General features: G+C 36.0%; 1 protein-coding gene across 4 annotated transcripts in view; it reads right to left on the minus strand.

The window, feature by feature from the left end:
- The window catches only part of LOC123789340 (uncharacterized), a 522,668-nt gene that overhangs the window by 208,085 nt on the left and 292,833 nt on the right, over positions 1 to 21,750 (minus strand). For 2 of the 4 annotated variants that reach the window (XM_087861121.1, XM_087861120.1), the window contains exon 1: positions 5,455 to 6,211. The exons of the other annotated variants lie outside the window; for them this stretch is intronic. In XM_087861121.1, coding sequence (XP_087717247.1) covers positions 5,455 to 5,550 — 96 coding nt within the window. In that variant the 5' untranslated portion in view covers positions 5,551 to 6,211. Of the gene's footprint in view, positions 1 to 5,454; positions 6,212 to 21,750 lie in introns of those variants that run through there. 4 annotated transcript variants of the gene reach the window in all.

Consider the following 21,750-nt stretch of genomic DNA (forward strand, 5'->3'; position numbering starts at 1 on the left):
ACATAGCTATTTCAGTAAGTCAACAGTCCTAAAGTCAAATTATTCCTCAAAATAGTATTTTAATAGCTAAAAAAATAGGAACCAGAATGCTGTTTTGAAAATAAGATATTACAGAGACTGAGTAACAAACACCACAATAAACCGCATAAGGAATAACTTAAGGTTCTTATTCACATGTCTTCTATAAATAGAAAAATAGACACATACACACACACACACACACACATATCAAACTCTTGGCAATATCAGTATTACCTGAGGTTTTCCAAAATTAAATGTAGCAGCTTCTCTCCATTTTCAGTGTGCCTTCTCTACTAATGGGAAACTCTGGTACATATGTGGAGTTTCTAATTCATCTGTAATGCTTTCTCAGGACTTTCAAAATCACTAAAGAGAGGTGATTTCATAGTCTTGGCTTCAAAGAAGACCATAAAAATAGTTCTTGGCCCATTTATTAAAGTATGGTGTACTCTTTTTAGTAGTAAGACTTGCTTATGAAATTAAATGATGTATTTAAAACTGTAATACTTAGAGAAAATAAGGAAACAATTTAACTCACAATGAAATTGAGTTTGGGGGTATTATATAGATTTATAGACTATAGCTTTATGCAAGACAGATGGTTATTGGTAGCACATACACATAAACCTTCCTTATATCGAGTCAGTAGCATCGTCATCTTTTATTCACATAAAGCAAATGTTTTCCTGTTACATCTTTAAGTTATAATAATTTTTTGTTTCCATGCCCCCTTCCATATTCCTTTTCCACTCCCAAGGGAAACTCATAAGGCACTGTTATCCTACTCAGCGTCAGAGCTGAACACAGTTCCTAGCTCAATATAGGAGTTTTGAATTTAATTAAGTTGGATTTTAAGGATAAAGTAGTCATCCCTAATTCTAGAGAGTGCATAACAAGACTCATAGGATCAAAGGTAAAAACATGGACGAACTAGAAAAGCCAACAAACAAGGAGGATTTGGATATCATAGTGTTAAAACAACAACAACAACAACAAAAACCCTGAAGTACTTTGTAGTTACCAAATTACAGAAAACAAAACACAAAACAAAAACAATTTGTTCAGCACAGTGGAATATTTTAATAGTTAAAACAATCTTAACCTTTCACATGACAACCTATTTATATACACATAAATCCATTATGCCTTCTGAAGAAAAATTGGAAATAAAATTGACTTGAATATCAAATAGATGTCTACTTCTGCTGTTGAAAGCATGATCATGACTGGGAAAGCAGGATCAGTTTGAGATTGCATGGAGTAAACCCTCAGGGGTTCCTCAACTATATTCAGGTGAACTATTACCTTTTCCATAGAGGGAATAGTGACAAATTACCTCCCCTTAGAATGGAGAAATATAGTAACTTGTAAATGGATTTAAGCAGCAATGAGGCAGCACAGAAGATTTACGTAAAAGTTTCAAGTATGGATCGACATTTTATGAAACTAACAGGTAATACATTGCCTTTTAAGTTCTACCAAGTCTTAATTTTGTTATTCTTAACCAGAAATATCAGTATTCAAAGCATAGACCGCACATTTCCAAAATTTGACATTAATTAGGCTGAAGACATTTTTTCACTGACAGTTTTGAACTTTCTGGATAACCATGAAATTAAATTTCATGAATATAAAGCAGAGTGAAATTCTTTCCTTTTCAGAGAATTAATGATTTTTATAATTTCCTTTAAAAGTTTGTATTAATAATAGCAACCTTCCATGTACCAAACTTTTACTAAAAGCATTCTATAATATAAGAACTCTGAGGTCAGAACTGCGGGGTTTGTTTTTGTTTTGTCTGATATATACATACAGTAATAGGTAATCTCCAAAAAAATCAATAAAGAACACAAGAAGGGCTATTAACTTACTATTCCCTAATCAGAAGAAAAATACTCATGCATAGAGATAAACACAAGTTTATCCTCTGCATAGACTAGTACTTTAACAAAATTACAAATTTTGAAAGAAAATTGAAAGTTACATTTATTTGGTTATTGAATTAAAAAATTTAAACATCTACCACTTGTTCTTAAAGCCATGGTGAATGTGTTAATAGAAAAAGAGTTTTTGTCCTCAAAAATATTTTAATCTAGATAAGGACATCAGATGATATGTAAATCTTTGTGGTGAAAGCAAATAAAAATAAAATCAGATGTCAGAATGTGTGGTGGGGAGCAGAAGGAAACACTAGTACTTTCTTTATATCTTAAATGTCACTTCTGATACAAATCAGGAAGCCAGATGCAGTGGTATTTTCTAAAAATCAAGGTGATATATGTGCTTTTTATGACCACACATAATCTGGTTTCTGAATGATTTATGGCCTTCTCAAACCAATGAAGAAGTTAACATCTGTATTCCTTTGAAGAGTGTTTTAATTTCTTGTATTGCCATTTAAGTGACTAATTTAAGTATAAACCAGGTGAAATTATATAGTTAATGCATAATACATTTCAAAATAAGTTAGTGTAATAAAAAAAATACTAGCTATATTATCCAAAGACCTAGGTTTTTCCTCATCTTTCCCATGAACTAGAAAATTACCCCTACAAATCTCAGTTTTCTAGACTCTAAAATTTAGAGTCTAAAAATTTGGTCTAACTCACAACATAATGAGGATCAGATGTCCCCAATGTGAAAGCATTTTTTAATGACAAAAAATACACAATATGCATAAAATATTGGGAAGGTTAGAGTATTTGTAGAGAAATAATAGTTTTAATGGTTCCTTGTCCCTCATCCTGCACAATACCACTTCTTTTCTGCTGCAGAAGCCAACCAAATTCTCCGTGACTTACAAAAATAACATTTATTTTTAACTCCTGTTATGGGAAGTCTGCTGGATGGTTATAGCTCAGATAGTTGGTTCAATTTCTCTAGGCTCTGTTAATTTGACTGGTTTATAGGAAATTTGAATAGGGATGTCCATATGAAAATATTCCCTAAGAACTAAATTGATGTGTGTATATTAGCAATGAATTTTATAACCATGCTTCCTTTAATGTTCTCTTTGCCCAAGACAGCACTGTAAGTAGCAAAATGTTATTCACTGCCCTTCTCAAACTCATCTATTATGATTTTATAAAGAAACAATCAGAACTTTCCGTGCTGATTGTTCTAGAAAATCTGTTTTATCTTTCAATGAGTCCCTGATTGCCAACAATTCAACTCCTTTTTGAATTAAACTTCGTACATTAAGATAAAATTAGTAACATATAACTTGTAGTATTAACATTCTGTTTCAAATGTTTTCCCAAAGCAGCTTCACTAGGTGTATTTTCTGCCCCCACTTTAACCAGGCTAACACTTTTAATTTTGCCAAAAAAAAAAAAAAAAAAAAAAGCTATGGATCACTACTTTTTTAGTCTTAACGGTAAAATTTTAAGCCTCTTGTCAGGCTACCAAAGGAAAAAAAAATTCCAAGAGAAGACATTAATTGCAAATATCGGAAATTGAAGAGTGTCCATCACTACTGATCCCATGAACATTACAACGTTAGTAAATGGTTATTAACAACTCCATGCACACAAATTTGATAACCTGATGGAGAACATCCCCTGAAAGTCATCTAAAGAACTTCACACAAAGAGACATAGATTCTTAATACGTCTCTATTAAAAAAACCAAATCAATGGCTAACCACCTTCCAAAATGAAGTTACCTGTCACAGGTGGTTTCATGAGTGAATTCTAGCAAATATTTCAGTGACAATGATACCAATTCTCTACAATCTACCCAAAAAATAGCTGGCAAACACTGCCTAACTCATTCTGTGAGGTCAGTATTACTTAAATAACAAAACTAGATGACAACATGAAAAATAAAGAAAAGAAACTACAAACCAAGATGTTTCACGAAAACTGATATAAAAACCCACAACAAAACATTAGTAAATAAAATTCAACCCTGTATGATAATAATTATACACCATGAACAAGCGGAACTGATTCCAAGTATGAAAGGCTTTATCAACATTTTAAAATTAATTATTACAATCCATCTCAACAAGCTAAACATGAAAAATTTTATTAATATATACACAAGAATTATTTGAAAAATTTAACGCCATTAATGATTAAAAAAACAAACTCCCAACTAGAAATACAGGGGAAATTAATCAACTTGATTTAAAGAAAAACAAAACTAATGTCATATTTAATGGCAAGAAACCAGATACTTTCCCATAAAATCATCAACAAGACAAGAATATCGTCTTTCAATACTCTTACTTGTACAGGAAGTCCTTGCTAATGTATTAAGAAAAAAAGTACATAAAAGGGATGAAAGGTGTGAAGGAAGAATACACAAGAGCAAATGAACGCACCTGAGGAGCTGCTCAGTATCTTGTCATTCGGGAATTGCCAATTAAAACAACGAGATACCACTGCGCATGTAGAAGGACTAAAACCCAAAACACTGACAACACCAAATACTGATGAGAATGGGGAGCAACAGAAACTCTTACTCATTGCTTGCAGGAGGGAGAAAAAAAAAGGTATAACCACTTCCTTTTAGAATACAGTTCAGCAGTTTATTACAAAGTTCATCACCATCTTATCATATGATCCATCAGTTACTCTTCTATTTACCCAAATGAGTTGAAAACTTATGTTCACACAAAAAGCTGCACATGAAAGTTATATCACTTCATTCATAATTGTAAGATATGTGAAGCAACCCAAACATCATACAACAGGTGAACACATAAACTGGTACATCCTAACAATAGAAAATTATTCAGCAATAAAGAGAGGAACTATCAAGTTATGAAAACACAGGGAGAAACCCTAAATGCCTATTACTGAGAACCCTGTCCGATAAGCCCACATACAGTGTCATTCCAACTAAATGACACTCTGAAGAGACAAATATATGGAGATAATAAAAAGATAAGTGGTTGCTGGGGTTTAGGGTACGAGTGAAAGATAAATACATAAAGCACAGGGAATTTTAAGGCAGTGAAAATATTCCGTACGACATATATACACGATACTATGCATTTATCAAAACTTCCAGGATATACAAGACAAAGAGTGAACCCTAATGTAAACTATGTACTTTCAGAAATGATAGCATATCAGTAAAGATTCAGTTTTAACAAACTTATCACACTAATGCAGGAAATTAATAACATGGGAAACTGAATACAGGAAACCAGAAGTGGAGGAAGAGGATATATAGAAAATTTGCAGTTTCTGATTCGTTTTTCTATGACGCAACACTACTCTATAATCTATTAATTTGAAAAAACCCTAATTTCTAATCCCAGTTCCACATGTAAGGAACTTGGAAATTCTTGCTGTGTTATAACAAATAAAAACGGTAAACAGCCTGAAAAATCAATATCTCTTCATGGGAGACAGGACACAGGGCAAACAAACCAACAGCCCCCAACACCGGAGAGACGAATTCAGGGGAGTTAGGACTTACCGCAGTAGAGACTGGAGCAGAAACCACCACGGAAGGAGAACTAGGGTAGGAAACCCGAACTGCGATGCTGGGTTCCTGGAGGCTCAGCACAACCATCTCTGAGAGCCAAAAACTCCGTGGGAGACGAGTCGTAAAATGGCCCCGACAAGATTTACCTCCAGGAACTTAACCAGGTTCCCTCAATAAGTAATGGAGAAAACTTCCCCACCTGTGTTTCAGGCAGGGGGAAGGGAAAATCTGAAGTTGGCAAATGTTGATAATTATCGAGGATGAAGTGCTCAGTATTCTGGAGCTTATTATACGATTCCTCCTACTTTAGTGAATGTTTGAAAGTTTCCACAGTAATAAAAACGATAGAAAGAAAAAAAAAAAAGAAAAGAAAAGAAAAAGAAAAGAAATAACCAGAGCAAGCTGCTTTCTCCTTAACAAAGCCTGCCCTCAGGGGAAACTATTTAACTAGCTAGCGTCTAACCTGCTGGGGTGTTATGAGATCCAGCTGACCTGCTGAAAGAAAAATAACCAAGTCCAGCCAGCTTTAATTTTCCATAGTGAAGAAGGGAAATAGCCAAGTACAGCTCTTCTAGCCATCCTGTACTGCCTAAGGGAAAGGGGGAAAAAAAAGAAAGAAAAAGAAGGAAGGAAGGAAGGAAGGAAGGAAGGAAGGAAGGAAGGAAGGAAGGAAGGAAGGAAGGAAGGAAGGAAAGAAAGAAAGAAAGAAAGAAAGAAAGAAAGAAAGAAAGAAAGAAAGAAAGAAAGAAAAGAAAAGAAAACCTGAGAAATAGTTGTGAAGTTCATAGTCCAGAAGAGGCATAACATTAACTAAAAGACTAAAATATCATGAGACCTAATCATAGGACTATAGAACGCTGCCCGTCTCCCTACACCTCATACTGCGACACCAAAGGTCTATTCACAGCTCTTGCATTTACCCAGTACGTCCTGTCTGGCTATCAAGAAAAAAAGACAAAGCATACCAAAAGGGCAAAGAACACAATTTGAAGAGACAGAGCAAGCATCAGAAACAGACATGGTAAGGATATTGGAATTATCAGACCAGGAATTTAAAACAACTGTAGTTAATATGCTAATGGTTATAATGGATAAAAGCAGATAGCGTACAAGAATACATGGGCCTTGTAAGCAGAGAAATAGAAATCCCAAGAACCCAAAAGAAATGTTAGAGCTAAAACACACTGTGATAGAAATGAAGAACACCTTTGATGGGCTTGTTAGCAGACTGCATACAGCTGAGGAAAAATAGCTCTGCCCTTGAGAATATCTCAATAGAAGCCTCCAAACCTGGGGGGAAAAAAAACACCTCAAAACAGACACGCTACAATCAGTAGCCATGGCATCAATATAGCTCAGGATTGCCTACTAATGAATTCTCTAACTTTCAAAAATTTGATGAAAAAGTTGTCCTCAGCATACACACTGAAAAAGAAAGCTATTCAATTTGTTAATTTCCAAGATGTTTTATTTGTTTTATGGAAACTGAATACCGAAATGCAGTAGATTCAAACATAAAACAATCTTTCTTGTCTTAAAGACGGTGATAAATTGCAAAAAAGAAACAGAAAAAAAAAAAAGACACAGAAACAATTGGCAAATGGTGCATATTTACTATAAAATAACTTCATATTTTCGGTGGAACTAAAATTCTAGACAACCATAAAAAGAATATATATATGTGTGTGTGTGTGTGTGTGTGTGTGTGTGGTTTTCTGTTGGTAGATAAAGCATGCTAATTTAGTGGTTATGTTCAAAGGATGGGAAAATAACTGAAGAGTTTGGAATTGGGAAGAAATATTTATAGTTTAAGTTGAAAAATAACTATAAAAATTGGAAAAATATAAAATTGGAAAAATATAAAATATAAGCATATTAAAATCATCTAATTAAGAGACTATTAGAATGGACTAAAAGAGAAAACCTGTTGGGGACATTTGTTTATATAATACCAAATAGAATTAAGACATAAATCTTGACATTCAGTACTGCTTAATATTAACTGCAAAGAGGGGTTTGAGCAAAATATATAGTATGTAAATTATATCTCAATAAAACTGTTGAAAAAAAAAGTTTCTCTTTGGCATGACCATTAAAGACGGCGCAGAAGAGCATTACTTGACATCCAACCACAGGCCAGCAATTGAAAGCCTTCATTAATATATCACACCATTTCCTTTTATTTCCCCCATTCTTTTTCTCTTTTATAAGTTTTTATTTATTTATTTTAGAGAGAGAGAGAGTACATGAGTGGGGAGAGGAGCAAAGGGAGCGGGGAGAGACAGAATCCAAACGGACCCCAAGCAGAGTGTGGAGCCTGACACGTGGCTCGGTCCCAAGACCCTGAGATCATGACTAGAGCTGAAATCAGTAGTCTCACACTTAACCGACTGAGCCATCCCTGTGCTCCGCACTCCATTCTTCTTAAGCATCACTGGTCTTATACTTACCCAACTTAGGTTAAATGAGGAAGGATTTATGGTGCCTTTGAAGAGAGGAGGACTCCTGAGCTGGGACACATTACCACCGCGATCAACAGTATTTAAGAACACCACTGCCAATCTCATTCTGATTTTCATCCTGTTCTTTATCCATCACCTGAACGGTTGAGTCACCTAAGCCATTTTTTTCCATTTCTCTCATTATCATCTTTATTTTCCTCTTAGCCTCTACGTTCTTTTGAACAGCTTCTCATTATTAAAGCAATACATGGCAGATACGGTAGCAAGAGCTCGTTCCCTATGTGGTTTATCACCCTCTGGACGTGAGGTTGAAATAAGGTGGCCCAGGCAAAAGGAACTGCCTGTGTGGCAAGGTATGCAGTTGTTTGGGCTGGAAGCATATCATTTTGGCTGGGTGATTGTTTGTCGTCATAAAACCAATCTCACCTTGCTCGTCCATGTAACATTTTAAGGGCTTCAGGAGATATGTCATTGTTTAAAGAAGGTAAGACAATCAAGTGGTAATCTTTTCAGCATAAACTTGCTCAATTCATGACTGCACACATTCCAAATTGGTCAATTCAATTACATGTAAATTCTGGGGCATTTTCTGTGTGTTGAATACTGCTGGGACTCAACCTGAACAGTCCATTCTGTTCAATTATGTCTACCATGAAACTGTAAGTCTCCCCATCATTAAACTGACAAATCTGAGAGCATGAAGATTTATCCAGGCGGTTGCTAATACTTCCAAGCAAAGCATCACACTCTTTTGAACTATGTTCATAAGCTTCCATGGTCTCCTCTCTCCTGTGTCATGTGCCTGTGAGTATGGCCAGTGCCTAATGACCATATCTGAATAAAATCATACTGATCAAAGTATTTCTCAAATTCCCAACAGAACCTTCCTTGTACAATAACACTCTTATCAACTGTCTGTTTTACCTACTATGATTGACTCTTTTCTTATGTTTTCAGCAATTTTACTTACACTAAAAATTAATTAAGCGCTAACCCAGGTATAGTCCTTCTCTGTCTCCTCTCCACCTGCCTTTCCTTATGAATTTATCTTGCCAGTTCAACAGGAGTCACAACTTTTCACTCATAAATACTAAACAAGCAAGCAAACCTCTACCACAGAAGTTTTGCTGCTTCGTACTGACAATGGGTCAGCAACTGCCTTGGCATCGAAATCTGAGCTCTGTCTTCCTTCTTCCTTGCCTAACCACAAATTACCCTTGCCATATTGACTTGTAGGTCTGAAAATCAATCCTTCCTCTTCACGACACCAGCGTGTAAGATCTGCAAATGATTAAATAGCGTCAGCGGTCGTGGGATCTGATTGATAATCAAACTCATAATGCACAGTAACCTTCACAAAGCACCAACTTTATTAGCTTTCATGAAGGTTAAAGATCAGGGAACAACATGAATAGCAGCAAAAGAGCAGTTGTCTCTTGACTCTCAGAACCATCTTCTGAATGTTCCCTATATTCTATATTAAGATTACGGCTGAGATTTTATATTGGATTTTTTTTTTTAGATTTTTATTTATTTATTTGAGAGAGAGACAGCACAAGCTGGGGGAGAGGGAGAAGGAGAAGCAGACTCCCCACTGAGCAGGGAGACCGACCTGGGGCTCGATCCCAGGACCCTGGGATCATGACCTGAGCCGAAGGCAGACGTTTAACTGACTAAGCACCCAGGCACCTCTGATACTGGATTTAGTAATTTGGAGGTTGACTGGTTACTTTGACAAAAATGTTATAGTGTTATCATGGGGTGAAATTCTGATTAGAGAGGGTTAACGAGAAAGGAGGCATTATAGGCAGAAACTACAGAGAACACTCTCAATGAGATGTGCAACAGAGGAATGGGCAGAAACTTGAAGCAAAGGTCAAGTCAGAAATGGCTTTGAAATGGTAGCATTTGTTGATGGTAATAAACCAGTAGAGAAGGAAAAATAAAATATGCAGAAGGAAGACGGAAGCATCACTAGAATGAAGTACTTGTGTAGGCAAGAAGTGAGTACAGCACATTGCTGGAGTACTCGGAATATTTCCAGATTGTTCTCGTGTGTCATTACGCTACTTATTGTCATTTCAGGCCTCAGAAGAGATAAATAGATGCTAGCAACTCTGTTTCTTTGCTAGTATTTTTGGTTCCTTTTTGAATATTTGGTATTATAATTTCTTGTTGAAATGCTTTAGGGTGAATTTTAACTCAGAGAAATGGGGAAATCTAATCATGTCCCCATTCCATTGTACTATGAAGAAATGTTTTCCAAGATTTTAATTTCTTAGAGAAAACTAACAAAATCAGAATCAGTGTAAAAGATCCATGCATAGCTGAGATTTTTCTAGACCCTTATGGGGGGGGGGGAGAACCCTGCAGCTCACACAACAATGGCGCTATAATCAATGATTTCTGCTGAACTCTTTGCAGAGTATTCACTGGGATTCCAGGTGTGTTTAATATGCAGGAGATGGACCCAATCAGACAAAAAAGGAGGAATGCTGTTCTCTGTTCTGGTTTGTGGTCCCCACTGTACTGATCGTGTTGATAGAGTTTTATTTCTCCCATTTGTTCTTGCCTTTGTTGTTGATGCCATTAATATATTTTCAGGAGCCAAGCATCCAGGGATAATCAGGGAGACGTAGCTCACATCATGCATTACTGGGATGACAGCAGAGATATTACTAGCTGAAAATCTGCTCTCTCAGTACAAGACCAATCAGAAAAAAAAACATGGAAGCCATTCTTTTCCTTTTCTATTATTTACTTACCAGCAGTCTTGTTCTTGCTCCTAATCTGATTTCTTTAAGTCCAAAGCTATTTAAACATAGCCATATTTCTTATCCTGGACACTCAAATTTGGCTTCTTTTGTTATGAAGTCCTTATATGGGAGTAAATAAATGACTGAGAATTATATTGATTTAACGTTAGAGCATAAGCAATCTGGCCACAGCTACCAGCACCTAGTATTTAAGGGAAGGATTTTACTCCAGCATTATTTTCTTTCGCTTTCCTATCACCTAGCATAGATTTGATTGCAAATGGCTGCAGCATGTGCGTGTGACCCAATTTGAAATATGCTTTTCAAGCAACTTTGACTTACTCAGCAGCCTTGCATTCCCAGTGATTTAACAATAATGCTTTCCAACCTGTTATTTTGCTCTCATATTAGCAAAATCCCTAATATAATTCCAATATGATTACCATCTTTTTGATATTACAATCTTGTTTTCCAAATAAAAATGAAATAAGTTACAGTTTGAAATGTATCTCTCAATTTGAAATTCTGCCAAAATCAAATGTTCTGTAATTCATATGATTAGGATGGCTTTGTCATTTCTTTTCTATGTGGCTCATTTTACAGATGATACCGCGAGGCCTGGGCAGGCTAATTAATCTCAGGGCACACAGGTTATGTAGCATGCTGTCATATTAGTGATTCTACACAGCTACCAGGAAAAGGCAGCATGACAAAGAAATGCCATGGGACATGAGGTCTTCTAAATAACCCCACGGTAATTTTTCAAATTGCTGCCAAATGTCTTCTTCTGAGCAGCAGCAAATGTCAATGAAAACTCAGGTATCTGTCCAGGGTAGAATCACTGTTGTTCAAACTGCAAGAGAAAAACAGATCACATGCTCTCTGGTGCTGAAGAAAGGAAGAAAAAGAGCCACTGATCATACCTATTGTTTGGAGACAATATAGCTCTTCTCTGAACTAGAAGATCAGTGTGACATTGACTTTGCCTAAACTAGGCTATTAGTGTGATGACAGAATTTAACAATATGTGAGATTCTTAACTATTATCATAAATGTGGCAGCAAATACTATCTTGCTACCATCTGAGCAAAAACAGCTTGTAACATTAGCCCTTACTGGCAGTGACAGTCGCTTTACCCTGGCGATGTTTAAACACTGCACAGAACTCAAAACAGGAGACTAGAACTTGGATGTCTGGTTGACTTATTCGCATGTTGTGTGTTAAACATCTCACAGAAATATTAAAACCTACGTGTTTAGAGAAAACTTTGATTATGCGGTGGGTGCTCAGAAACAAGGATCAAATAGAAGATTAAATCATTTCTGTTTTTATCATCTTTATAATTTATATGAAGAGGTGCAAGATAAGATGCAAGGTTTGGGGATAATACAGAAGCAGGGGACTCGGTGCTGGTGCAAAGAGAAGAATTACATTCTTTTGTCTGATCTCTTCAAACGCTTCCTGTACCAAAAAATGATGGACTCTGCCCTTTCACAATTAATGAAAATCACAAATACTACTCTCCCTTAGTCATCTCTTTACACCTCTTCAGACTGAGATGGAAACTGGTGATTTTAAAACCATGGTTTAACAGAGAGGAAAGAGAGGAGAATACGGTAACTATACCTCCCTGCCGGCTCCTGGCACCTCATCCCACTTACCTCGCTTTATTTTTTCTAGAGCAGCAATCGCTACCCGGTGTTTTACATGATCATTTCTCTACTGTCTCTCTCTCTGGCAGAGCATGTAAGTGCCAAATGGGCACAAATTTTGTTTTGTTCACTTTTGTAACTCCAGTAAAACTAGCATGTAATATACCCTCAGTAAACATCAGTTGAGTGAATGAAGACAGGCAGAAGAGGCTGTTGAGTGCCCAAAAATGGGGGAGACAAACACCAAACAACGAAGGCTAGGATTTACAAAGAGAAAAATGGACTAGGAGATTTTGTTTTACACCTTAGACTTCTCCGTTTGGTGGAGAATACTGATATGGCTGTGTATAGAATATATACACATATATATCAAATATACTCTTGAAAAGGTTTAGACTATGAGAATAAATATACATCTAAGGAGAGGAAAAGAAAGATATACAAATACAAGTGATATAAAAAGAAAAGAAAAAGCTAACTGCATTCCAATCTGTTTTCTGCCCAACTCTTCTGCTTTCCAAGGCACTACGTTTTATTAGCCATCTTCTTAACTTCCTGTGGGTTGAGACCCTTGCTTATCTTTCTGATATGCAGGTCACTAGAGTAATCGTGGCCCCTTGGCTTCTGAAAGTTAAAAACTCCCACCTCCCCACTATCACTTTGGTGTTCCCTCTTTTCTATTGCTATGAAGCCAAACTCTGATTGCCTTTCTATCAGCCCTAGCCTACAGAAGAAAGTCTCTACTGAACAAAATGGTACCAGTACCCCTTCCACCAGTGTGTTCCTGATGACTTTGGTAAGTGGACGTGCCCTCTGGGCATTCTTACAGAACATAATTCTCCACTGGATGGTCTGGTCTCACATAATATATTCCCCCCTGCAAAGTCACTTTTCTGAGCCATTTTGTCCCCTTCTAGAAGTGTGTCGCAGGGAAACTCAGGCATTCCTGCTTTATTCAGTGTGGACAATTATTCTCTCCAGGCTTTTAAGGGCCACTCTAGTAGTGAACTTGTCCTATTTCCTGGGTCTTCACGGTTGTTAAACTCTATTTTGGGAAACTGCCCCCAAGTCTATGAGTGCTTGTTTACCCAGCCTCAAGTTCTCTACCTCTCTGTCCTGCTACCCTTAGGCAAGCACCATCATATTCCTGCTGGCACATGTTAGCTAATTCCTGCAACTTCTTTGGGATGCACATGACCAATTACTAAGGTTTTTGATTAGTTTCAAAACCCGCTTATTCTTGTTTATGCAATCCTCATTTTCCACTTATCTGTATACACTTTCCACTTCTGATCTGGTCTGACTATAAAAATACTGTAAAGCAAAACAAAGAGATGGAAGAAATCATGCTCTATTTTTAATAACCAGATGACAAGGAAGACTCATTGAGACATTTTCAGACTTAGAAAGAGAAACATAATTCATGCATTAATATAGGGAGATGACTTGCTTAAAATGGATAAAGTTACTATTTGTTTTATTTTAAAAGGGAGGTTTCATCACCTGAAAAAATAGAAAGTTGATGTAGTTTTTTTTTTAAATATTCACTTCAATTACATTCATTTATCTGAGAGGAAAATCCTTACCCTTTTAGATAGAAGGTGAAATGAAATATCATCTTTAGGAAGAAATAAAATGTTTAGAGGTAACGTAGCTAGGTACTAGAGGAGCCTAATAAATGGGGATTTTCTATTGATAGTATTTCGACAAAAACGCTCCTGAATATTGACCTTTAAATTTTCTCTTCAGTATTGCTTTGAATTTGAGTTGTTAGCACCACTTACTAGGAATGTTGTTAGAAATGTACGTAAATTTTGGAGAGTTAAAAGAGAACCCAGCGCCTGTTGAAACACTCACGCTTTTCTTTCTCACTTGGAAACAGTACATTGTAAAATGCATTTAAGCAGCTAATTTCCTACTTGAAAATACTAAATCACTTCTTCTGATTTCCCTTTTGTGTTTTGCTAAGAAGGAACTTTAATCGTGTGCCCTAGTAATGACAAGGTTGATACTTTCTGTGTTTCTGTTAGGTGCTCTCATTAACATCACTCATAACCTTATATAACAAAGACCATTACCCAAAAAACAAAACGGAGATTGGAAAAATGAAAAACAACATGAGATTTACAAAATACATACATGCATACATACGAAAACTTATTGTCAGCCAGCCCTGAGTGATGGTACCAATTACCCAATGCAAATTACATACATTCATGTGTTAGTTTTCAGAGCAATCTTGTCAAAATTTTGTTATTGTTTCATAAAAACTTTTTGTTTTTTTACTTCTATGTGTACTACTTGTTTTATGTCAGTAGCCAACTGGTTATATAATTAGGTTTAAGTACTTTACATTAAATATTTTTTGGTCTCTATAGAATTACTCAAATAAATTGATAAGTCAAATTAAAAAAAAACTACTCAAATAAATTGATGAGTCAAATTAAAAAAAAACAAGTATAATTTAACCTAATCACTATATTCTATGAACGAGAGATTTATTATTTAATTCATGCCCTATAAAATATTTCCCAAAGGTTTTTCTAATTTTTTTCTTGGTACGGGAGGGGTGGATAAGGTTGTTCAGTTGATTAAACAATAGATTTATGGCAGCTAGAATCCACTTAAATAATGTCATAATCTCTCCTTTCAAAAAGGGCATCTGAGGTTTTCCATGTCACATCTTCAATAAAGGGTCCTATAGTTTGGAATTTTGTAGAATAATGATAGTAAATTTAAAAAATATTTTAAATTAATACAATATATTTTTCTCAAACTGGAAGCTCAATCTATTCTTTAGCTTTATGCATCTTCCATAGTTTATCAATATGAGGTAAGAATGAAAACCACAGTGGATAAACTGAAATGCATCACTACATAAAAAAATAGGAAGTAAGTCGATGATTACTTTCCCTATTGCATAAATATGTGATGAAATATATTTAGCACACATCAGTTCCATCAACAATACCAATGAGTAATCTCTACCTGTATGTTGACCCCAAATATTTTATATATTTAATTTATCTTTGATTTTTATTTTGAAGTACAATGACTGACTCTCCCCCAAAGAATAAAAGAGTCTGTGGTAACTTTAATTTCAACATGTCAAGTCCTGTTTATTGATAACTCTGAAATGTTAGTCCATGTTCTAATAGCATAAATGCATTATTCATAAAATGAATTTTAACTAATTTCCCAAATAAGGAAAAATTGAGAATAAAAGAGCCACCATTAATTGTGATAAGAGAACAGAGGGAATAACCCAGGACTGTCCCAGGCAAACATGCATTCATAATGACTTTAATTATTAAACATTGTTGACAGTTTATCAATATACCCATTTCTAAATTCAGCAGTCCCCATTTGCCTTCTTTTTGCATTCATGATACTTACTGAAGGGTCTAATTTAGACAAAATAGAATGAAGTTGAACAGCAAAGAGTCTGTACCAGACCACATAGGTTCAAATCTTCATTCTTCCACTTACTGTCTGTGTGGTTTTGGGAAATTTACCTAAACTCTCGATGTCCTAGTTCCTTTATGTATAAGTGGGACTGAAGATTTCAGTAAATATTTCATATATTTGTGAGGATTGATTAGATATAAAATATTTAAAACAGTGCCTAGCACATAGTAAATGATAAATAAATATAAATTACCATTACTGGCTGAAATATACTATAGTAAGTTCCCAATTAAAAAAAAATTGGAGGGGGGGCGAAGCAAATTGTGTTTTCTTATTATATTATCTTACCTTTTCCTGAACAGAAGTATTAATGGTAAATTAGGTACATACAATGAAGAATGAAGTTTGGGTGACTCGATATGGGGAAGAATCTGAATTTTGCTTCAGCCCACATCCCTGCAGATTTGTGTCTGCGAGTTGCAAGAGAAGTTTATTTATTTCCAAAGACTATTTTTTAAGAGAATTTTTAGATGTGTAACCAAACTGAGAGATTTTAAACATACCTCCTGCCCCCACACATGTATAGCTGCCACAATTATCAACAACACTCCTCAGAATGGCACATCTTTTACCAAGGATGAACCTACAATGACACGTTATAATCACTCAAAGTTCATATTTACCTTAGGGTTAACTCTTGATGTCATACATTCTATGGGTTTGGACAAGTGTATAATCATATATGTCCATCCATCCATATATATCCATCCATACATCCATGTAATATGACTCAGAGTATCTTCACTGTGCTAAAAATCTCCTGTGCTCTGTCTAGTCATTGCTCCCTTCTTCTGTCCCCAACAGCCACCGATCTTTTTATGTATGGAAGATTATGTCTTTCAAGGACTTGCTCCATATTATCCATATTATCAAATTGGTGAACATAGATTATTCATAGTATTCCTTTATTATCCTTTCAGTTTCTATGGGATCTACTGTGATGTCCTCTCTTTCAGTACTGATATCAAAAATTTGGTCCTCTTATTTTTTTCTTAGCCTGGTTGGAGGCTTATCAATATTATTGATCTTTTCAAAGAATCCACTTTTGATTTTATTAATTTTCTCAATTGACTTATTTTCAATTTTGTTGATTTCTGCTATCATTATTTCTTACTTTCTGATTACTTTGTATTTAATTTTCCCTCATTATTATAGTGTACTGAGGTGGAAACCTGGATGATTGATTTTTAGATCTCTCTTGTATTTTATATATGCATTTGATACTGTAAATTTCCTTCTAAGATCTAAGTTTGCTGTATTCCACAGTTTAATAAGTCATGTATTCCCTCATTTAGTTAAACATGTTTTATTTCTCTTGAGATTTCTTCTTTGACCCATGTGTTATTCAGAAATGTGTTATTTAATCTCCACCTATTTGAAGATTTTCCAGTTTTGTTTCTGTTATTAGTTTTTAGTTGTATTCCATTGTGGTCTGAGAGCAGACATTGTTATCATTTCTATTCTTTTAAATTTTGTTAAGGTGTATTTTATGTCCCAGAATGTGGTCTATCTTGGTGAATGTTTCATGTGAGCTTAAGAAGAAAGTGTATTCTGCTATTGTTAAATTGGAGTAGTCTACAGATGTCAATTATATCCAGTCGACTGATGGTGTTTTTAAGTTCCACTGTGTCTTTACTGATTTGGGTCCGGCTAGATCTCTCCATTTCTAGAAGGTGTCGAAGTGTTTAACTATGATAGTGGTTTCATCTATTTGTCCTTGCAGATCTATCAGTTTTTGCTCTCCACAGTTTGACATAGCGGTCAGGTGCATACACACTAAGAATCGTAATGGAATTCCTCTTGAAGAATTGACTCTTTTAACATAATGTAATGCCTTCTTCATCTCTGGTAACTTTCCTTGCTTTGAAGTTTGCTCTGTCTGAAATTAATATAGCATACCTACTCCTGCTTTCTCTGATTAGTATTAGCATTGTATAATTTTCTCCATCCATTTACTTTAATCTATATGTATCTTCTAGTTAAAGTGGGTTTCTTACACACAACATGTAGTTGGGTCATAGTTTGAATCCACTCTGGCAATCTCTGTCATCTAATTAGTGCCTTAGACCACTGATGGTCAAAATAATTATTGATATCATTGAATTAATATCTACCCTAATTATTGCTTTTTTCTATTTGTTGCCCATGTTCTTTTTTCCTATTTTTGTCTTCTACTTTTTTTTGTCACTTGTGGTTTTTTTCTTTTTCTTTTTTAAGATTTTATTTATTTACTTTACTTTAGAGAGAAAGAGAGAGAGTGCAAAGGGAAAGGGAGAGAATCTCAAGCAGATTCCAATGCTGAGCCTGAGGCAGGCTCAAGCTCAGAACCCTGAGATCATGACCTAAGCCAAAACCAAGAGTCCGGATACTTGACCAACTGCACCACACAGAAGCCCCTGTTTGTTTGTTTATTTGTTTGTTTGAAGATTTATTTATTTGTTTGAGAGAGGGATAGAGAGAGCACACATGGGTGGGAGGGGCAGAGAGAGAAAAACATAAGCAGACTCCATACAGAGTTTAGAGCTGGATGTGGGGCTCCAATCCCATGATCCTGAGATCAGGACCTGAGCTGAAACCAAGATTTAGAGGTGCTTTTTTAAAAGATTTTATTTATTTATTTATTTGAGAGAAACAGAGACAGTGACAGAGAGCACAAGCGGGGAGGAGAGGGAGGAGAGGGAGAGCAGCCCCTCCCCCCACACCAAGTAGGGAGCCCAACATGGGGCTTGATCCCAGGACCCTGGGATCATGACCCAAGCCAAAGGCAGACCGTTAACTGACTGAGCCATCCAAGTGCCCCCAAGAATCAGAGTCTTAACCAAACTGAGCCACCCAGGTGCCCCCATATTTTGTGGGTTTAATTGAGAATTTTAGAATTCTATTTTCTGTCTTTCTTAGCATATCATTTGTACTTTTTTTTTTTTTTTTTTTTTTTACTTTTTCTTAGTGGTTGCCCTAGGGTTTGCAATATACATTTACAACTAATTCAAGTCCACTTTCAGATAGCAATAGATCATTTCATGGGTAGTGTGAGTACTTCATATAACAGAATAATCCTAAATCCTTCCTCTCATTATCTTGTATCTTGGTATCCCTTGTAATTTATTCTTGATAGCTGTACGTGATGTACCGGATAAAGGGAACTGTTACAAACAGGCCTTTATTAACAGAGTGGTGGGGGGACGTCTGAATGGCTCAGTTGGTCAAACATCTGCCTTCAGCTCAGCTCATGATCCCAGGGTCTAGGGATCAAGCCCTGCATTGGTCTCCTTGCTCAGTGGGGAGCCTGCTTCTCCCTCTGCCTGCTGCTCCCCCTGCTTGTGCATGCACACTCTCTCTGACAAATAAACAAATCAAATCTAAAACAACAACAATGACAACAACAACAATAAAACCCATAGCGGTGGGGTGTGGAGGGACAGGAAGCATTCACAGAGTATTATGATTAGGTTTCAATTTTTCAGTGAACCTTGCCTCTGGACTTGTAACTTCACAAATGTTTCTCAGTTTTTTCCTCTGCCTTGGGTGGGACAGGATGGCTAGAGCTGACTAGAGTTGGGTATTTTCCTACTTTCAAGTTAGTTACGTTCTGATAATACCCCAGCAGGTTAGGCTCTGGTTAACTAGTTTCTCCTGAGGCAGGCCTTGTTAAGAAGAACAAAGTGTTTTTTGTTTGTTTGTTTGTTTGTTTAGAGAGCGTGGGTTGAGCAGGGGGAAGGGAGGAGCAAAGGGAGAGGGAGAGAGAGAGAGAGAATCTTAAGCAGGCTCCACACCCAATGCAAAGCCCAACATAGGGCTTGATCTATATGACCTGAGACCATGACCTGAGCTGAGATCAAGAGTCAGATGCTTCAACCAACTGAGCCACCCAGGTGCCCCAAGAACAATGTGTTCTGGTTTATTTCAAAATGGGTTCTTTTCTCCTCCTCTTTCCAGAAATATGAGGAGATTTATCTCTGATATTTACTATGGGAATCTGGTTGAGCTCCTGGAGTAAATTTTACAGTGTAGCAGGTGTCTTCCTGTGACTGGGTTGTCTGCAGCCTTTAACTCTCAGGGTTGCCTGCACTGAGTCTCCAGAAATTCATCCATTACGGTTCAGCTTTTCCTACCCCAGCATTGGTTTCCACAGTAGTTTCTATTTGTGATTCCCTGTTTTTACCTGTCTCTCCAATCTTAGGTGCAATGATTTTTCTTACGTGCTCACCTCTCACAGGGATTCAAAAAGTTAACTATTTTTCAGTTTGATCAGCTTTTCACTTATTGTTAGGACAGAGTGTTGACTTCTAAGCTCCTTATATGCAAAACCAGAAACTGGTAGTGTTCCCCTATAGATTTACACATGTACAACAACAGCTGATTCAGCTCCAACCCTCTCTTCCCCAGGACCTTGGACACCATAGCACAACTAGCTTACAGCTTTCGGGTCGTAAAGTGTGTGAATCATTAGCTTGCATAATTTCAGTTTATCTCATTTTAGAGCATAGAGGCTACCAGTTGGTCTGCTGTTGCCAGTAGAGTGGGTATTTGCCTTTGAACAAGGTATTATGTTTCCTATGCTTTAGAAACCATGTGATTCAGTACAGTGAGGGCATAGATAAGTCACCTAGCATTGGGCAATCACACATGAAAATTTCATTCAGAAGTTAGTGGCAAAAAATCAGGACCATGTCAAATTTGGCTTCCAGATGTGGACATATCAGAGGTATCCATGGCACATTGTCTGCAGAGTCTGTGCCCATTGGAGGAACATCTCTGTTCTATTTCTTTGGGTACTGTTCCCAACTATGTGAACTTCAAATCTTGTTTTTGGCCCACCCGGAGATTCTTTAAGCTATGCAATATACGTTCAATATGCAATTTGACTAAAGTCCCTGATTGATATTTCACATTTTTATTTCATACATCTTTTTTTTTTTAACTTAAATAAGCTTATGAGGAAGCAAGCAAGAAAGAAACAAATGTAGAATTTAATATTTTCAAGCAAATTCATCCATTTTCATGAGTGGAGATTATTTATACCTTTATCACACACACAGTTTTTTTTTCACCTTTCAACAAAAGCACACAATCACTCTTCATTTATCATTCTACAACTGCAATCACTCATTGTTCTCAGAAAATACATATGCATGTTATAGGTTCTAACTAATCATTATTTTCTAGTATGTGTTTTATGTTGTAACATACTTGCACTCAGAAAATCGAGTAAATGCATAAAGAGCATTCAGAAATTCTGTCATATTGTCAAATTCATATTCATGTTCTTTGACTACCTGTTGATATCTAAATTTGGCATTGAATATTATTAGCTTGAGTAATCCCAGTGATCTAACAACGACAACACAAAACTATTCATTCAAAGACATTGCCAGTGATTGTGCTATGTTTATGATATTAAGATTTATATTAAAAATTATATGGAAATGAAAAATAAAGACAATCGAGATAGTTTAAAAATTACCTAAGAAGGCAGGTATTTGATTTAATTCCTCTTGACTTTCCTAAACTCAATTACCAGTCCACAGAGTTGCTTCTTTGGGGCCTCACATATTCTTATGTATTCTGTTGAATTATACTGTTATAAGTATCTGTCTCTATACATCTTGTATTTCATATGTTAAACCAGGCATTTGTTGTACACCCTTCTTCTCCTAAAGTCACATAGTTACAGGTAATCTATTTTACAGCACCTGTTCTCTGTATTACATTATTCCTACTCTGAGTTCACTCCACATTCAGAGTAACTCTCTTCAGCCTTCACTTTTGAAAAATACCTTCTGGAAGAAAGTGTCTTGAGGCAGTAAATGGCTTAGAACTAACCATGAGTTAAATTTGAACTGGACCTCTGATTTCCTGGATTCAGATTCTTTTTAATAGACCAAGGAAATTCAATTAACCCAACCTTCAGAATCTAATTATATTCATTGTTTCAAATTAACACTCAC

This window comes from Ursus americanus, chromosome 3, assembly GCF_024610735.1.
Source record: "Ursus americanus isolate L20-20 chromosome 3, mUrsAme1.1.p, whole genome shotgun sequence".
Taxonomy (NCBI): domain Eukaryota; kingdom Metazoa; phylum Chordata; class Mammalia; order Carnivora; family Ursidae; genus Ursus; species Ursus americanus.